This window comes from Larimichthys crocea, chromosome XXIII (assembly GCF_000972845.2).
Source record: "Larimichthys crocea isolate SSNF chromosome XXIII, L_crocea_2.0, whole genome shotgun sequence".
NCBI classification, from domain to species: domain Eukaryota; kingdom Metazoa; phylum Chordata; class Actinopteri; family Sciaenidae; genus Larimichthys; species Larimichthys crocea.
The window spans coordinates 980,525-999,305 of NC_040033.1; the positions used below are offsets into that span (position 1 = coordinate 980,525).

The 18,781-nt window shown below is 40.4% G+C and overlaps 1 protein-coding gene across 2 annotated transcripts in view; it reads right to left on the reverse strand.

Annotated features, from left to right (window-relative positions):
• Positions 1 to 18,781, reverse strand: part of LOC104919696 (cadherin-18) — a 167,406-nt gene that overhangs the window by 44,437 nt on the left and 104,188 nt on the right. For both annotated transcript variants that reach the window (XM_019279373.2, XM_019279372.2), the window contains exons 2-3: positions 13,659 to 14,225; positions 608 to 902 (exon numbers count right to left, since the gene is read on the reverse strand). In XM_019279373.2, coding sequence (XP_019134918.1) covers positions 608 to 902; positions 13,659 to 13,889 — 526 coding nt within the window. In that variant the 5' untranslated portion in view covers positions 13,890 to 14,225. The remainder of the gene's footprint in view (positions 1 to 607; positions 903 to 13,658; positions 14,226 to 18,781) is intronic.

The window sequence follows — 18,781 nt, forward strand, 5'->3', positions numbered from 1 at the left end:
ATTTGGACAACCTACATATATTTTGAAGGAATGCTGTGAAATATTTGAGCATCATACGTTTGAGCTATTGTGCTGTGAGGCAGAATCTGCTGGACTGAAGCCTTTGTTCACCCCTGCTAAAAACAGAACGGTAGAATAAAGAAATAGAAAATAGATGTTTGCCACATGATTCTAGGCATATGAGGAGCAACCGTCTCAGAGGAGGTGGACAGAGGATTTTCTTTGCTCTATGATGTAGAGGGCTCCACAGCCTTGATGGCAGGGATTGCTGCGGAGGCATTATTGAGTGCTTTATAAAAGACCTGCCCACCCGGGAAACCATCACAGCAACCAGAAAACAAAAAAAAAAAAAGGACTTGGCTGGCTTATAGAAGATCAAACATTCTGGAGAACCTTATCACATAGAGGACAAACCAGAATGCTGCACAGGGCAATGACATGTTTGATCGCAGTTCTTCATGCTAATACCTTACCACCTTAAAGCAGTGCAGTGCAACATAACATTCAAGCTCACACAGTTTCCCATCTTTTCACTTTTTTAAATTAAAGCTGCTGAAAGTGGAGAACATCCATGTGAAGGTCCAGTTTATTTTGTAGCACTACTCACCCACTTCAGACATTTCAGGCACCGTAGCTACAAAGGGTCCATCTGGAAATTTGGGTGCATTGTCATTGATGTCTTGTACTTTGATGATGAATTCCGACTTTGGTTCCAAGGCCTCCTCTGTGTGGCGGTCCAAAGCTTGTGCATGCAGAACATAATGTGCTTTCCTTTCCCGATCCAGGCTCTTAGTGGCATGAATATCTCCTGTCACTTCATCGATGATAAATATAGTTCCAGCTCCTTCCCCGTCCAGAATGTACCTGACGGATCCGTCGCCTTTATCTGAGTTTGAGTGAAGCTGCAAGGGAAACCAGACAGAAGGTGTGTGAATACAGAGAATAGAATGTTGCCAAAGTTACAGCTCAGGGTTTCTTTTGATTCACCATTTCAAAAATTGATTCACGATTGTAAAATGTACAATAGTCACAGGGTCACTGCTGTAAAAAAGCAGGAAAAATGCAGAGGGACTTCAATTACTATGATTATTAGTGCCCAAACAATTGGCTGATTGATGTTATTCAGTTGACACAGTTAATTATAATTATTGGTTATTATTGGATTTCCCACATTTCTACTGACAAAAACAAGTGAGACTTTACTTGTGATCTAATGTTGTGTTGCATCCCTAGTCCATATAAAGTCATGGGTCGAGGCTTTATGAGAACAAATTACACATCTACAGTGCTGCACTTTGATATACTCTCTACCAAGACCATTGAAAAACATCAGTGTAGCCTTTGCAGCATTCCTACACTGCCTAGTGGTCCCCAGTCCATGTTTTTAGCTACAGAACACTCTTGACATCTGACTCAGAAATCACATTATTCAGTATTTTTCTCTCTATTTTTTGCATCTAATATTTTTCTTTCTTAGGCTTGACTCTACCCGAGCATCAGTGAAGAAATGCAGCTACAGAGATTAAAGTTTTTTTTTGGGGGGGGGGGAATCCTTACAAGACTGTTAGAGAAGAGCGCTGCTTCTTTCTCACCAGGAGAGAAAAGAATAAAAGAAAAACGAGCCACTTGTTCAGCTATAATTGACACCAAGAGGATTAAGACTTTCATGCCAATTGCTCAGCTGAGTTACTATTTTAGACTTTATAAATATATTTTACAAAACCAATGTATTTCCAAAACAAGGGCGCCGCAGCAACATCATCATTTAAACAATTTCATTTTCACACCCATGAATAAAACATGTTAAGAAAAACAGACTTTCTTTTTCCGCAGGGAAGTGTCACAGCTCAACATAACAGAAAACCCATTTCCATTGTGGGCTGGCAACACTTCACAAACTGGTGGTAATGGCGGTATTTCTCTATTTCTTATTTGCAGATGCACATCAATGAGCTGTGAACACGCAAGTCTTGAAATCTGAAGCACACCTCAGTTTCATCTCAAGTGTGATTTATGCACATTTTCAGAGAACGTAAGCTACACATGCAAATGAATAATTCATGATGCATTGGTGAGGAGACGATAGATCTATTATAATAAATATTATGGACTTCAACATATACATAGATGGATAAGTATGGACTTTATAAAACCTTGTTTGCAAAGTGCTGAAATGAAGAGGTGGAGACAAAAATAACATTTTCTATTGGATGTCAATCAGCATCGGTCAGATATAAAAAAAATCTGAACTTTGATATGGAAGTTGTCGCAACCTCAGACAACTAACTGAGCTCCACAGAGGCAGAATCATCCAGGCTTGAACTGCAGGGTGCATCAGTCAAAACAACAAGAGAATAAAAAAAAAAAAGAGAGAGATACTATTTCAAGTTGAGCGGTTTCAAAAGTGATGACAAACAGGAACAGCAGTCACAAGCTGAGACGAATCAGCTGGGATGTGACTGCTTTGACTCCGCTGGTGTTTGCAGGGGCAGCGATTTAAGCCCGAGCATCTGCTACATGCCAACTTTTAATATTCAAATGAAAATTGAAATATATGCTAATTATGTACTACAATACAACCATATGAGAGCAGATGTTTTTACATCTAACTACATTCAAAAATGTTCAAACTTGTTTCAGCAAAGATTAATATGTAATTTCTGCATTGTCATTTCTTTGGCGTTGGTAGTGTGGTGGTAATAATTAATACTGTAGTTTCTATAGTGACATCATAATCAACATAATATAAACATTGATGAGGAGAAAATTAAGTAAATATTATAGAATTATAATAAAATTATTTACTTATAGGATACTTATTTAATATTTCTTTCAACAATATTTCTTGTCTTCTTTTCTACTGCTACGACTAATTAACCATATCACTATTTCTCACTGTCAAATAATTAAAGAAAGCCAGAAAAAATAAATGATGAGCGTTCCCTCAAGGGAACTAGTTCACAGCATTAAATGTCTTTATGGATAAACGAGGCAACAAGACGTCAGTGCTGTTACCCGTTACGGATGAATGACCCGTTACAGGGTTACTTAACATCATCATGACACAGATATGGTTATATATGTACATTGCAAAACGCGTGCAAAGCCAAAGACAGGACAAACCAGAAACTGAAATGATCATGCACAATCACAATGCACGAACACCAGCACTTGTAAATCTATCCACCAGAACACAACACGGAGGCTTTGAAAGAAACACAGCAGCAACACATTGTAATGCTGTGTGCTTCACATGCTGTTGCTTTCTAATGTCTTTTTAATAGCACCCCTGAAAATACATACGTACATCACTGACCCAGGACATGAGCTTCCTGGCTCTTTAGGGCTTAGACAAACAAAATGTTTTTTGTATAATTCACTCATTTAAATAGATTCTCTGTTTGCAGCTCATACGAAACATTTCCATTCATTTTAAGGTTCTAGATCTAATATGAATGACTTTTAACGTTAAGGGAATCTCAACTCTAGCTGCAATAGTTAATTTATATTGTGAGATGCTGCACAGATGACAATAAAATGATCATATTTTGCTTGTTTTTGTAGCCACAGCCATAAATCTACTCGGTACATGGATTTACATAATGTTCCCCTGCAAAAATAACAGGCCAACCAAACTGCTATGATTTTGTTGTAAACACATTTGATTGTCGCAGTCCCTAAATTGGGACACAGCAACAGTGTTTATTAGTAGAGCTGAAAACAAGACAGTGTACTTTCACAGAAAAGCCAAATTTAGAAACAGTCAATCATCGTAATGTACAATTTTATTTTGAGCATTAGAGCAACCTGCATCATTACTGATCAAACCACATAACACATTATTTTCACGTCTGTTTGTTACAGAGTTGCTTATTTCAGCTCTGCTAATCCTCAACTGGACCTCCAGCAGACTTCTCTGCTGGGAGATAAGACATGATCGCACAGTCTGTACATACAGAGTGCAGAATGGAAACACTGAAATGAATCTGACCAATCTGACCAACCCGTAATAAGAGAGAGACACTTTCTTTCTTTTAAAAAACAAAAGACTTCAGTACTACTAGTATAAAATGCACAACCATTTGCAGAGACAAGTTATTTAACAAGTTGAACGATGGAGGTCCTGAGGCATCTACACACATCTAATCAAAACCCAGACTAGCAAATAAATTAGTAATTAGAAAGCTGCCGTTGATTGGAGGCCTGACTCTTGATGAAAGTGGACTGTCCTTTCCGTGGTAAATATCAAGCCCGTAATTAGATAAGGAGTCAAAGATCCTGTTGAATCAGGTAGTTAATCAGTATCTAGATTGTACTAATATGAAACACAACCTTCAAGCCAAGAAATCAGAACATGTTTACAAGTCAGTGGCAATGTGCACAGGACCAATTACTTTGTTGATACGGTTTGGCCCATTTCAGCACTCTGAATTTTTTATGTAGTGAAAGACATTTAGAAATAAATGACAATCAATTCCTTCATATATATTGTATCATTTAGATGCAGAGAAGCAGAGTTATTACTTAAAGACAGAGTACTTCCATAACTAATACGGGGATATATCCACTTCTGTCCAGCAGCACTCTACAACTCCAGCTCATAAATGAAATTACACCTCCAGTCAGAGTGCTAATTTAGCCATTGACTTCCTTTGCAGGAGCCAATAAATCATGCTCTGCAAAGTGTGAACCAACGATGCATATGGCGACTACTGCCTTCTAAAATCTATGGGTGATAAAAGTGTCAACAGGTTGCGGTTCATTACACAAACATCGCGGACTGAAAGTAGTAGCAGTGTCAGGTCAAGCTGAGACTGAAACAACATGAAGATACTCAATATTAAAATGAGAAGATGGATATTAAACAATCAGGATCCATACTTGAATACGGACGTTGTTGCATGTTCTCAGTATGTTAGGTGATCTTGACCCTCATCTTCTATAATACTTTGTTGTGTAAGATTCCAAATCCAACTCTGGAGAAAGGTCAAGCTTAATCTCTAAACATATGATTGGAGACTCTAAATCAAGATTTTAGGACAAGAAGCATTCTGATTTCAATTTGTTGTCCAAGTAGCACCGACCGACCATGTTTGAGAGGTCTTTGGTGGCAGCAGTCCATGTGCAGTCTCAGTCTCAGAACTTATTGGCTCATCTCACGATGATTTTGCTGTTTATTAGCTTTCATCTGCAGATATGTGTTCATAGAGATTAGCAGGAATTTCTCATAATCTTGCAGTATCAAGTTGCTAATCGGACTGCAGAGGAGTTCCTGGCCTAGATATCATGGCTACGCCGGAAAATGTTGCCCTGGTTCTTCTGAGATTGGGTCCATTAGGGGTAAAAAAATACTCTCTTACTTGTTTGTATTTCTTTGAATCAATCACAATCGGCTTTGGAAGCATTAAATACAGGGTACAGCGACTGTCCGCTTGCAAAAAAAGTGTCAGATGATAGCAGAAGGAAAATCAATCTAGTGGAAGACTTGTACCCACATCCTACTTCTCGTGAGCCATCTGATTGGTTGCATATCTTTTTTCAAGCTGTTTGAGGCCCAAACAAGCTCCGCCAATGTGATCTTCCTTAACCATTTAAAGATAGATATAGAGAGGATGACAATCAGTTTCATCATGACTTGCTATACTGAAGCTGAGGTGGTGGACTTGACTTCTTTAACATCTGAAAATCAAACATGCATTTTTAGTATGGGTGGCTATGCTTAGACAAAATGTTAAAAAGGAATCAGCATTTAAAGATTTTATACTAATACACCTTCTGGTTGTAATGAAACTGCAAACAACTTTCTCATGTTTACTAACCATCTGCGACTGCTTGATGATACCATAGAGAGGCAAAAAAGACATTTGGAGTGTCCAATTTTCTCTGGATAGAGATCTCCCCCTCTCTCTGCTGTTTAGGGGACAGTTTGTATTTCACATATTTCCTTTCCTCGTCAAAGCCGGCGCACAAAACTGGGCTCGGGGCAAATTTTCTGTCACGTTTTCAAATACGGGGTCTCCATTTCCCTGCAGAGGGTGCTGCTACCGCGTTTTGGCTTAAAGGTTGACATATTTTATTTATGCTTCATTCATTTTCATCACACAGAAGATTTCCTGACTTAATGTACCACCTTACTGCAATGAGTGTCAATTTTGTTTAACTGCAGAGCAGGCCAGATATAAGCCTAACATACATCAGCACTACATGTGGCAACATGAAAGGGAAGAGGGGTTGTAAGTCCAGTCCGTGCAATAAATATTGAATGGAAACGTATGAGAATCTTTGATACACGCTGGTCAGTAAAGTCCAGGGAGACATCAAGAGAAGGGTGAAAGTATGACCTCTGCAACCTTGTTGTTTTGTTGTGTCCTCACAAAGACTTACAGGAATCCTTTTCCCCCACAGAGCATCAAAACAAGGGATTGTGTTTATCTCTCTGTCTCTATGGGCGACTTTATTAAAGACTAGTGGGATAGATGACTGGCATGTGGCTGACGGCTAGCAGCTGGCAATGCATTTCTGAGGAGTTTAAAGAGATCAACAGAGTCTGGGGCTCTGAAGTCGCCGGCGAAAACACTCCAATCTCAGGGAGAACCTCACTTATAATTCCATCATATGCCCAGAGGAGCGACCTTAGAGAAAATGTATCTTCGGTTTTCTTTTGTCAACAAGCTACGTGTTTTCACTGTTTCACTGCTCCGTGTGCTCATTGTGAAAAGGAGCCTTAAACTGTTTGTGTTCGCAAGATAATTGGTGCTCACAGCCAAACAGTTTGCCGTTGGCTCTGCATGTGTGTCATTAAGTCAAATACGAGGAAAGAACAGATTCCAGGAGGTGGAGGGGGGATCGGTCCTCTAACCTGACAAATATTTGGCACTGCAACATTAAACCGTGTTTCCTACCCATGTAGGAATGCTGGATATTTTAATTAATGTCATTCAAACTAGAGCTGTAACTTATGATTATAGTGCATTCAGTCACTCATTTCAACCGTACGACCAACACAACCGCCAAAGAAACTGCAGCAATTAAATCGATTTCTGATTGACGGACTGGTCAGCAGCTCATTTAGCTAAAACGCTCTGTACATTATCAAGTATGAACCCACCATGACGCCACTTATTCATTTGTTGACAACTATTTCGAAGCCTTTGCGTTTGGTAGTATGACTTTTGCCGTCTTTGTTCTCTGGAGCCAGAACCAGGCTGCAGAGCCGGTGGATGACACACTGCGAGTTGGGCTGACTCTGCTGAGTCACAAAAGTTCTCACATCACATGGAAACAGTACACCAAAATGTTTCTGAAAACATCTGAGGAGAGGAATATGCAATGCGGTAACATAATCTCGATTGATATTTAATCAGCGCTGCATAGCTCGACTGTTTGATCTGAGTCTCTTGAACTCAGTGTGTGTTGCACTGAGAGCTTCTTAATCACAATCATACTCTGCTTTATTGTCTCTTTTACTCCAAATGACGCCAACATTTACAAAATAAACATGAGGCTGTATGGAGGAGGAGTTGGAACTAGTGACTGAAACCGAAAACTCGCAAGGAAACTGTTTAATGAGATAATAAATCAATGGGGAAGTAGTATAATTCCCACATTAGACACAATACAATCAGACTTCTTTTTACAGCCAATGCTCATTAAGACACTTCCATGTTGGCTTAATTTCACAGATCCAGAAACTTTGTCCCATTTTTATCAATGACCAGATGTATGTATAATATTCCAATTTAGTTGTGCTATTGAAACATATGACACATTTTTGATAAAATAAGTAGAATATACAGCTGGAGTGAAAGTGTGTGGCGGGTTACAGTGTGACTGAATGTCTGTAATTAGATACAGTTGGTTTATCATCTCACCCTATTAGATAACGTGGTGTTGTGATCATACTGTATTCATTTCTTCAACATAATTCATCACATTTCAAATGCAAACAAAGGCCTGTTTTAATACACATTAACCAGAGCTACACCTTTGACTCTTTATGAATGAATGGGTATAAAATGTTAGAAAGTAGCAAAAGGAAAGCCTGTTGCAATTTACCAAAGGCCAAGGTAAAACCTTCACCTCGGTTGTGTTATCTAACCAATATAAAGCATCAAAGCTCACATCTGATGTAGCAGAAACTCAAACTAAAATGTATTTTAAGTTGCTGGTTCATTTTCTGTCAACTGATCTGATCAATTAATCGTCCGATCATTTCACTTATGTCGACAATTAACTGGGTCATCCCAGCAGCTAACAAGTCCATGAAACAGCTCTATACAACAAATAAACACCGAGATACAACAGCATATCTGATCTTCATATGAAAGAAATAGCACAAATCTTGCAACTGCGATAGATGCAACTCAACCACCAATAAACCTGTTCACCCGTGGCAAATTGAAGAAGATTCAAACTTTTCATTTGTGGACCAAGAGAACAACATGCACCACTACACAGAACTCAGTCTTGGTTGAGACATAACCACCGTGCCAATTATTCTGTTCCTGCCAGTTTTTTCTGCTGAACAAATATAGAGCTGACTGGCCACATGGTGCTGCGATAATCAGCCAAAATGCTTAAGTGGCTGCAATTCAAACAGTCATAACTAATGTGCATCTTCAGGTAAAGTCAAGAAAATTTAATGGACACATTAATGACACATAACAATTTTCACAATTACATAACACAAAGAGTGGTAACGCTCTTTTAAGTGCCATCCTCATACATTATTAGTTGCTGCACAGCTTGACCTTCATCTGTTTTGCTCCTTTACTCCGTTTCTCTTGTCTACTGGCTTTGTCCTTTTCATTGTGCAGATCCCGATAATGTATGTGCCTGGACGGATTGCATTATCGGAGAATGCCCTTTGTAATGGCTTGGTCGTATTCGGTTTACAGATCCACATAATGTATGTGCCTAGCTAGCCTTGTTCACTCTCTGCTTTGCATTAAAAGAAATGCCACTTCGCCGCTGTCATGTCCACTCATTATGAACTGTGCAGAACGAGAACAAGGAAGGAAGCCAACAAGAAGAATAGATCAGATTTTATATCAGGCATAAAATGCAACCACGGTGGCTACATTCCCCATGATTGATCCAGTGTTGATTTATAATAGATTACCCTGCGAGTTGAACTTTCTGTGAGACATCAAGTTTGTGACTCGGCCAAACTGGCCTGCAGGCTAACATTGTACAGATGCACTGAGGCTACAAATAGCTCTACATGCCTTACTGCAAGCTCAACATCTTTGTTTATCTGCACATCCTTTGTTGTGATTTCACCGACTCTTGGTATCAGGCTGGCACTGGACAAACAACAGCGACATTTCACTTCACGCCGGGGGGGTTAAGTGAAGGAGAAATGAGCAGACTGCCTTAGCAGTCAGTGCCTTGGCTTCATATTTGCAATTAGTGAAGGGGGGGGTGGTGGGTTGGGTTAGTTTTTGATTAAATCTCGGCTCTTTTACTTCGCTCAAGAGGACTTAATCACTTTTTATGTGGGCGTGCTTGATTGTCTGATTATCGCCACATCTTGGCCATGCACCCTCCCAATCAACTCCTCTGAGCACCCCCTTCTTTTCAATTGATTTGTAACAGTCACAGTAAACCCTGATGATGGAGCGCCAGCCTAATGACCATACATCAAGAGACAGTGATGAGGGGCGGACTGAAGACGTGCCGTTGATGCACATCAGGGGAGATCCGCCCTAATAGACCTCTATTTTGACATCTACGGATAGAACGAGAATGAATCGTTGTCTTCCCAGCAGGATGGTTGACTTCTTGATGTACAGTAATGAGATTATTAGAGTCCCGGAAGCAACTCTGACACTCATTTAATGCCCTCTGCCTCTAAACTGCTGCTAAAATTTGATATTGGAATGAGACAGAAATGAAACCGTCAGCAGATCATCTTTAGAAAACGTGTTCCTGCCTTGTGCTCTGGCACTGAGAGAAGGCGAAAAGCTTTAGTCTCAAGTGTCTAAATGGTGCTAATATGTTTGAACGTTTCAGCCAGAGGACAGGGGAATGCACTTTGGAAATTACACATGCCTGCACAGACAGCAGACAGAGGCACCAAGGGTTATTTTCTGCAATTGTTGAATCAATGAAAGTTCAACTGTAATTCACTTAGATTGGCTTACTTGTTTTTTTATCATCTATTGTTTGGTGAAAGTGTGGCCGTATCAAGGACTTGGCACACCAGATAACAAGGAGCCTGGTAAAAAATCAAAAATCAATGAATATGTCCTTGCTACACATGTGCACACATTTACTGAATGAACATGTTGGTGCCATATCGATTGATCATCTTCAGCTTTGATCATCATTAAATGTTCGAAGCTGCGGCTGCAGCTCAATGCTTTTTATATTAACCATGGATTAAATGACTTTGTGCATCGCGGAAGCTGTCGCTTGTTGTGACGAATCCACAGAGATGAGCCGGCGCAGAGTTAGGTAGCTGGTGAACACAGAGGCAGGTATTTCCCTCAGGAGTAGGAAAAAAAAGTATTGGACCGATGTTTGTCACGTAGATTAATCGGGTGCCTCCAATTGGCCAAAAACAATCAATCAAATCATTTTGAATTCAGTTTTTATGTTCAGTCTTTTGTGTGATTGTAAATGGAAAATCTCATTTTGCAACCGACAGTAAAAACAGGCATCAAAAATCATTATTCCCTATTTTGTATTTTATTTATTTGTTGTTTTTTTTGTATATCAGAATAACCCTATAACTACACACACATGCACTCGTTTGAGTGTCATTTTCAGGATGTTACTTTCCCTCAATGCAGAGTAATCATCTCACGCGGGCTGTGTGATTTTCCTTGTTATTTTTATGTAACACTTCGCTGGTTTCACACTGAAAACATTCCCCTCCTGCATGCACTTATTTACTGCGTTGCAAAGTGTGGATAAAAAGCAATTTTAGGTGAAATTCTCACTTCACTACTTTTTTTTTTTTCTTTCCTCACATTACTGTACATACAACAGACACTTGCCTGATTCTGTCAGAGCACAATCCATTTATAGACGTATGAATAAAACATTTAGGCACCTTTCTTAGGAGTTGCTACATTGCTCTGTAAATGAACACAGTATAAGACAAGGGGTATTCCTCCTAGTCTGGGTTGAAGCACTCATTCTGTCAAATTTCAGTTCTGCTGCATATTTTAGGAGCGTCTCGACACACAATGATGGTTCGATTTAAGGATCTCCTGACCGAGGATCTGTTTCTTTTCATCAAACGGCTGCAACTGCTCGACATCTCCTCCAACTTTAAGTTCACTGCAGGTAGTTTTGCTGCAGTTTCTGCACGGTCATTCGGAGTTTGTGAATTTGCATTTGTCTAAAAATTACCATCCAGTATGTAACCTGCCCGACGAATTGAAAGCACCACGCTGAGCTGATTGACATAAAGACATTCACACCTCCCGACGGGAGAGTGGGTTGTATCCTGTCTTGTATCTGGACGAGCCATGTCCCCTACCAAGTGTTCTCACTCATGCACGAAGCTGCCCCCCCCCCCTTCCAGAAAGGTGTCACTGGGGATTATGGCGCATCTCAGGAGGATTAAAAATGTTCTTGACAGACTGGCCGCTTCACTTATTCGCAGAAGTCACTCTAGTAACTATATTGTATGTAATGGGAGAGTTTTGGTAAAATGAACACGTAACAATTTGCCGTAGGCCACATCGTGCATTTCGTTTTTCTTGCACTGAGTTTGACACTTTTTTTTTTCACGTTTACAATGCAATAGTTTGATTTAATATCTGTGCACGTCTTATAAAATGTCTGTTTCAGAACTTCCCATTTTTTGATGATGGCAATTATCAAAAAAACAAAACAAAAAGAGAGAAAGAAAGAAAGAAAGCATCGCCTGTTCTCTGCTCATTCGCTGCTCGTTAATGTCCGGAGTTTTTAATCAAGCAAACGGAGGAAGAAAAAAATAAAACAATACAGCACAGTACGTGCTGAGTGCATTAATCCTCCTCCTTGTCCTTCTCCTCCTCCTCCTCCTCCTCTCCTGTCTTTGTCTAATTAAGGGTCATTCTGTCTCCCGGCCACATTAGGACACTGCACACCAGTCCCAGCCCACCTAATTAAATGTTTTTTTTTCTGCTAACCATCTGGAGACCTCATCTCTTTAAACATGCATGTCAAATTGATTCCTTAATAATGTTTATGTTTCTTCTCAGTGCTTTATTATCATCCGGGATTAGCTGTTTATGTTTATTTTGCTTTCATCAGCAGCGCCCGCCATGCGCACACACACACACACACACACACACACAGAACAACAACACCCTTAAGGTAAGAGCAGAACTAGCACATCAGCCAAGCAGCCAGCAAACCAAGCAGTCATGAACTTCAAAGCAGTGGACGAATTTAATGCGAGAGCGGCTCCATCTTCACGCAGTCAGTGCATCGACAAAGTGGCTCTTTGAATATGCTGCAGATATCTGAGGCATTGTCTAAAACTTGGGACACGGTGCCTGGGATTGTTTCCGTCGGCACTGTGGGATTTCATGGTTCATCCATGCGTCAAGTGATATTAGCAAAAACATGTTTCACCAGTGAATAACCTTTCTTTCCTGCTTTGTCGGCTCTGCACGTACATCTGTGATTAAAAAGCCCAGGTTTATTCAATAAACAAACATTTGAGGGGGAAAGTGATATTTGCTGCTGTTGATTTTTTTATTCTCCCTCTCAACATTTTTCCATGCCGTCCCTCTTTTCTCTCTCTCTCCTTCAAATGGCACTGTTGTTGAAATACAGACATATGTGCAGTCGGAGGAGTGTTCTGCCTTTCTCATTCTCTTTCTCTCGGAGTGCGGTTGAGGGGATTAGTCTGTGCCTGAGTGCCTAGAATAATGATCACTGCAGCGGAGAAACACATTTCAGGAGATAAGGGCAGGCAATCTGCAAGCAGAGGACTTAACCAGCTCCCTGTGGCTTATTGTAGAGCTAACAGAAAAGTCACCACCAACAACCAAGCTACACCGTAACCTATGCACAAGCAGGAAGAATAGAACGCTATCTCTTATACTGCAAGGGGAATCAGTCAGTTTGAAATTGCATTCATAAAATTTTCTAACTATACGCCGCCCTGGCTTACAATGTCCCCGTTGCACTAGTGTCCAATTTCTTACTGCGGTACTTCATTTCCCACCAAGAGATCAGATCTGGGTTTATTCCCCACAGAGAGAACCAAATCTAATATTTCAGTTCAAAGAAAGCTTGATGTTCAGGGCTATTCTCACTTTCAGACTGCAATCCATTTTTGCATAGCTGGCTTCCTAGAGTGACAGACACGCTGAGAGGCTCTCCTTAATTACAGAGAATAAAACATTTTTTCTTTTTTTTGGACATCATCATCAAGAGGAATTCGGTCAGACATTGTAATGAGAGGAGAAAACACGAGCGACCTTCACAAATGAGACCTGGATTTCCACATCAGAAGATAATAAAAGCGTGTAACAGTGCCGACGTTGCAATCTACCTCAACAGAACAGCTCGCTCCGGCTGTAACCCATTTCTTAATAAACAAGAGGAGGGGAAAAAAATATGCCAAGTAAGCTGTTGAAAAGCAACTTCCCTGGGATCAAGAGATCTCTTTTTTTTCACTGTTGCAGGCAGTTCAATGAAAATCCTACCTTTCCAACATACTGTGCTTCTGGTCCCATGTGTTCTTCTAAAACAAAGAACTGATTCCAGATCCAGCCACGCTTGGGCCTGTGGTGCACCTCCGTCTCCCCGTTGGCCAGTTTGGTCTGGTTCTTGGAGGGCACTTTGGCGGGGACGTGGTGACTCGCCCCATAGCACCTCTGTATGAAGCAGAGGCAGACCAGAAAGGGACAAAGACACGAGGTGGTGGATATCCTCATAGTGGCGCTTGCTTTTGTAAAGTTATCCCCGTGTTCCAAGGTGGTAAGGTCCTTCCACCACCGCCGCCGCAGCCGCCACCACTAGCCACCGCTGCAGGCCCGTGCTGTAGTCCAGGCAAAAGAGGAATCTAGATCCAAATGAAGGAAATAGCGGTCCTGGTAGATCCTCTAAGGTTCATGGCCCAAAGCCGAAGGTTTCACCAAAAAAAAAAGAAAAGAGCAAGATGCATTTACATTATGGAATTTCCCAGACTGTGAGATCTGTGCAAATTGATGTGAACTTCTGGGTAGTTCTACCAAGAGCAGAGGTTAATCCCAGAGGCCATTCTGGATTTCCTGGGAGAGAGAGGAGAGGAAAGAGAAACACACAATTAGAGATTCATTTGATGGATACGAGGAGATAAATGTCCACTAATTCCCTCCAATTAAATTGCAACTCATAAATCTGCACAGATGAGGACATGCACTTCAAACTTGTCGAATGTGATTGAGTACGAAGAGGCAACAAGATGTCTGGTTTCAGTATGCAAGACATTTTCGCCATTGTGCAGATGATACAAACAAGTTAAGGCTTTAGAGTTACACTGCTAATAAAAGGTTGTCTGTGTCTGTGAGGTCAGAGCACTGCTTGGTGACTGAGGTCAGACTCATGTATCAGAGCAGAGCAGCCAGCCCCTGTGACTCAAAGGTCGAGTTGGCTTTGTTAAAACATAATCTGAAAAAAGGTTTGATTTGGATGTCTCAACACGACCCGGGGCTTACTGCCAGGCTTAGCTTGTGCCTCAGCTCGGTGAATAATAAGCGTGGCAGGAAGAAATACATTTACTATGATAATGACAGACATCAAGCCACTCAGACATGAGGCAGAGGGCGATGTTTAGAAGGCAGTGGAATGGAAAACACAGCAAGGAAACTGTTCTGAATCAGAATTATATACAAAGACAGAAATGATAACAAATTACTAAATATGAATTTCTATGTTTCTAACTATTCAAGTTCTGCTAGACCCACATCCTATTGATGGAATATGCCTTGAACTGCATTTGCAAATGTTAGGTCTCTTAAAGAGGTGGTAATATTGGGGAATGTTTCCTTGTTTTTTAAAGTTTATTATTTTCTTCCTTTCGGATGAAAGTAAATCGCATCATTTGACCTGTATTTTCAGATGTCATTCAGTATGATATGATGTAATTACTAAAGAAAACAATGATTTCAGAATCTTATTTAATTTGATACACAGTGAGACAAAGTGCATCCAAGAGAACGGTAGGACGGAGTATGCAACATTCACAAATGAAAACAAAAAGTTCTTGCTGACGTTACCAGCTCCTCCGTGCTCTGCTGATTATACTTTTAAATTTAAAAAAAGCCCTTCAAATATACTGACTATCATCACTGCAATAAGGCTGCAAATACTTCCATACAAATATACAGCCAGGGGCTACACAGAAGTCAAAAGTACCCAGCAGTATTGTCCATTAATAATAAAAAACATAAACCTTATATTTACCTTGAGCCAAAACTATTTGACCAGCAGCAAATTAAGTTTTTTTGAAAGATATTTTTTGGCCCTTTCAGCAGCAGAAGAGTGACTGTGGGGAGACAGAGACGGGGAACGACATGCAGCAAAGGGCCGAATCGACAGCTAATCGACACCCAGCGAATAGTGAGTTTTAACTGTGAAACCAAAGGTTTAGCCTCCAAAAGCAGCTGTTCAGTACATACATTTTCTATACATTTTTTTATTCTTTAGACACAGGTACAGTCCTGTCTTTTAAAGAAAGAAGTTTAAATTAAATTTCTAAGCTTTTTTCTTGCCTAAGAATTTAGAAAAAAGGTTGTTGAATCAGATTCTCTCCATTTTGAAGCAAAAACTGAAATAACAGTCAGAGTTCCATGAACATCACGTAGAGAGAACTGTCCTTAGAGTTACAAATGACTGAGTACGTGCTGCACATGACTGGATGCATCATTTCACACAGTTGTACACTCTTCGATTGCTGGGCATCCTGGATTAGCATCTCTGGGCCCACACACTTTACATTTCCCTGTTTTCATTGGCAGGTCATCCTCCACATCTGCTAACTTCTCATGTGGGGTTCTGCAGGGTTCAGGGTTCCCATTACGAAAAAATCCTCCAAAGTCATAATACCGTAAATCTACTATGCAGATGACACCCACATTTAATTACCAAATCTTGTCTTCGAAATTTCGAGTAATGGTTGGATTATAATTTCTTTCAGTTAAATGAGGACCAGGCCAGTAATGAACTGAAAACTTTAAGTTAAGAACATGAAAGATGTGTCAATAAAGAAAATAAAACATGAAAAAGTAAAAAGAAGGAGAGGCTCTTTTGCATAAATGGTATTGATATGAAGTATTGCAGTCTCAGAAACTGACATAAAGCAGGAGAGTCGGTCCAACGTTCAAAGTGCTACAGAGGAATAACTGCTTGTTGGGGATTATCTAGGGGACAAACACATGCATTTGATATTTAATAGGATCTAGGAGCTGACAGACTTCAAAGGCTGCTGCTCTCTTCCTTTACAATGCATGTGACAACATAAGAGAGAAATGCTAAAACGAAACATTAATGCAACTTATAACTGTCACATACTTTGAAGGATAATCATTTTTCATAAATATTTTCACATATATACAGATTAAGATGTGCTCAGAACCCCTGACTAATCCCCATGTTTGAACTATCTCTACATGCAGATTACACAGCGCGCCTATAGTTGTTGGCAATGTTGACTAAGTGCAGTGGTTGTAATGGAAAATACCTGCTGCCAGCCTCGGCTATAAGAAAAGGAGGCAAAGTCTGTTCTACATCGACCTAGATTAAAGCATCAAGGGATGAATAAACGTGTAATCTGAGGAAAGATTCTCATCTGCATAGGTAGAGCTACACCCAAAATCGGCTTCATCTTCTCTCCCCGTAATTGAGAAAGTGAAATCGAGCCCCGCGAAGAATACCGATGGAGCGGTTCTTTCGAATGAGCTGTTTTGAGATTTTAGGTTTTTTTTGGTTCAGAATTTTTTTTTTTTTCAGATTCAATGATATCATGACTCAACGGCACTGTGGCAATTTTCCTACGCAGTCGAAGCATCTGTGATACAATTGTGGTACCTGAGTGAGTCAGACTCTGTGTCAGAATGAGAATATCTTTTCCAGTGGTTTCTTTTTCGCCTCCTGGGGCTCTCTTCAATCAGTCCCGTAATTGTCTGATTATCATGCCATTTCTAAGCAAAATACATTTCGGGAAGCCTCGGAAATCAACAGCATCTGGCTCTGTCAATGGAAATCATTTCCCCCATTTTTATGATGGTGATATTGTTTTGAGCAGCCTTCTGCCCGTGGCATGTTCATATACTGTATGTGCAGCCTTTAACAACATGGCTTATGCACACGGTTTGGCAGGATGAGGACAAAAGGTGGTTATGTTCACGCTCCGATTATAATTATTCTCCAATGATATTAAACGATCAGGCTGGATAGTTTTCTTAATGTCAACAAATCTTATGAAAAGACCAAAACTATGAATGACTTGATCCAACTAACAAGTAGAGCGGGACAAGTGGAGGAAGCAGAAGGCAGAAGTCACTGATCACTGAGATGGCAGTTCATCTCAGATCTCTCTAGTCGACAGCAGGATTAAGGTTTGCTTCTTCTCTTTTACTCTTTAAATCTTGCAGGTCACCCTGCTGGATAGACTTTACAGTGACACACAAACCACAAGCATGTTCTTTCTTTTATATCAACAGACATGGGATAACACGTATGCCGTGTCTAATGTCGGCCAAACGATATATTGGTAGCATTGTAAGAATTTGCTGCTTGTCTGTGTTTTTAAAGGGTGAGTGTGAAGGATTCAGTGGCACGCTCTCTTTCCTAGGGTCAAGAAGAAAACACCATGACACTAGGGCTGCCACAAACGTTCATTTTGATAGTTGACTAATCGGATCATACGTAAATTGACTGTCCTGGAGAGAGGCGGGTGGGCGGGCGCTGTAAAGCCCACAGACGGAGCCATGAGCCACCTTCGCCCCCGAGTGTTTCCATGCTGACCCAGAGCCACCGCAGAGGAAATGCGCCCGGCGGAGAGGTCCCACGAGGGGATCCTCCCGCACCGTGCAGCTGTCCCTGACCCGCCGAGTTGAATCCCCCGGGCAGACTGCGCGGAAGTTGCTGAAGTTGCGTTGAAGTTGCAAATCGCAACATCGTGAATTCCTGGAGGGTCTGTGTTATTGTAAAGCTTATGTTGACTACTAAATTAGTTGTCGACAATTTTGTTCGTCGACATAATCGTGACTAATCGACTAATGACCCTACATGACACATGGCACACAAAAAACGCAACCTAGAAATAGTGTTTAGTTTGTCCATTGTGGGCTACCGTAGAAACAGTGCTTCAGCATGGTTGACTCTGTGGAAAAGGACTAGCTGTAGATGTGAAGTAACAGAATCATGATAGTTATAAATGCTGAATTCCATTTCCAGCATATCCTAAACACACTGTGCCTTTAAATGATTTGTCACCTTTGGTTATTTGTACTGTTGATCAAAGCAAACAAATCCAAATGTTGGTTTAACTGTGGGAACTTTTTTTTTTTTTAAATATACTTAGGCTATTTTTCTTTCTTAGACTAAACAAAATCTTTCATCTACTCCAAATAAACTAATTAATGATGAAAATGTTAATTAGATGCACCTTTACTCAAAGCTTCCGCTGCATAGCTGCTGGATCATTTCTTTCCCAGAAAAAACGCTGTCGGTGAAGATATCCACAAAACCTTTTCTTTTTTTGTTTCGGGTGTGTTCAATTATTAAATATCTTTGAGAAAAGTTACATCACATTACATATAAAATATAGATACACTAAGTTATC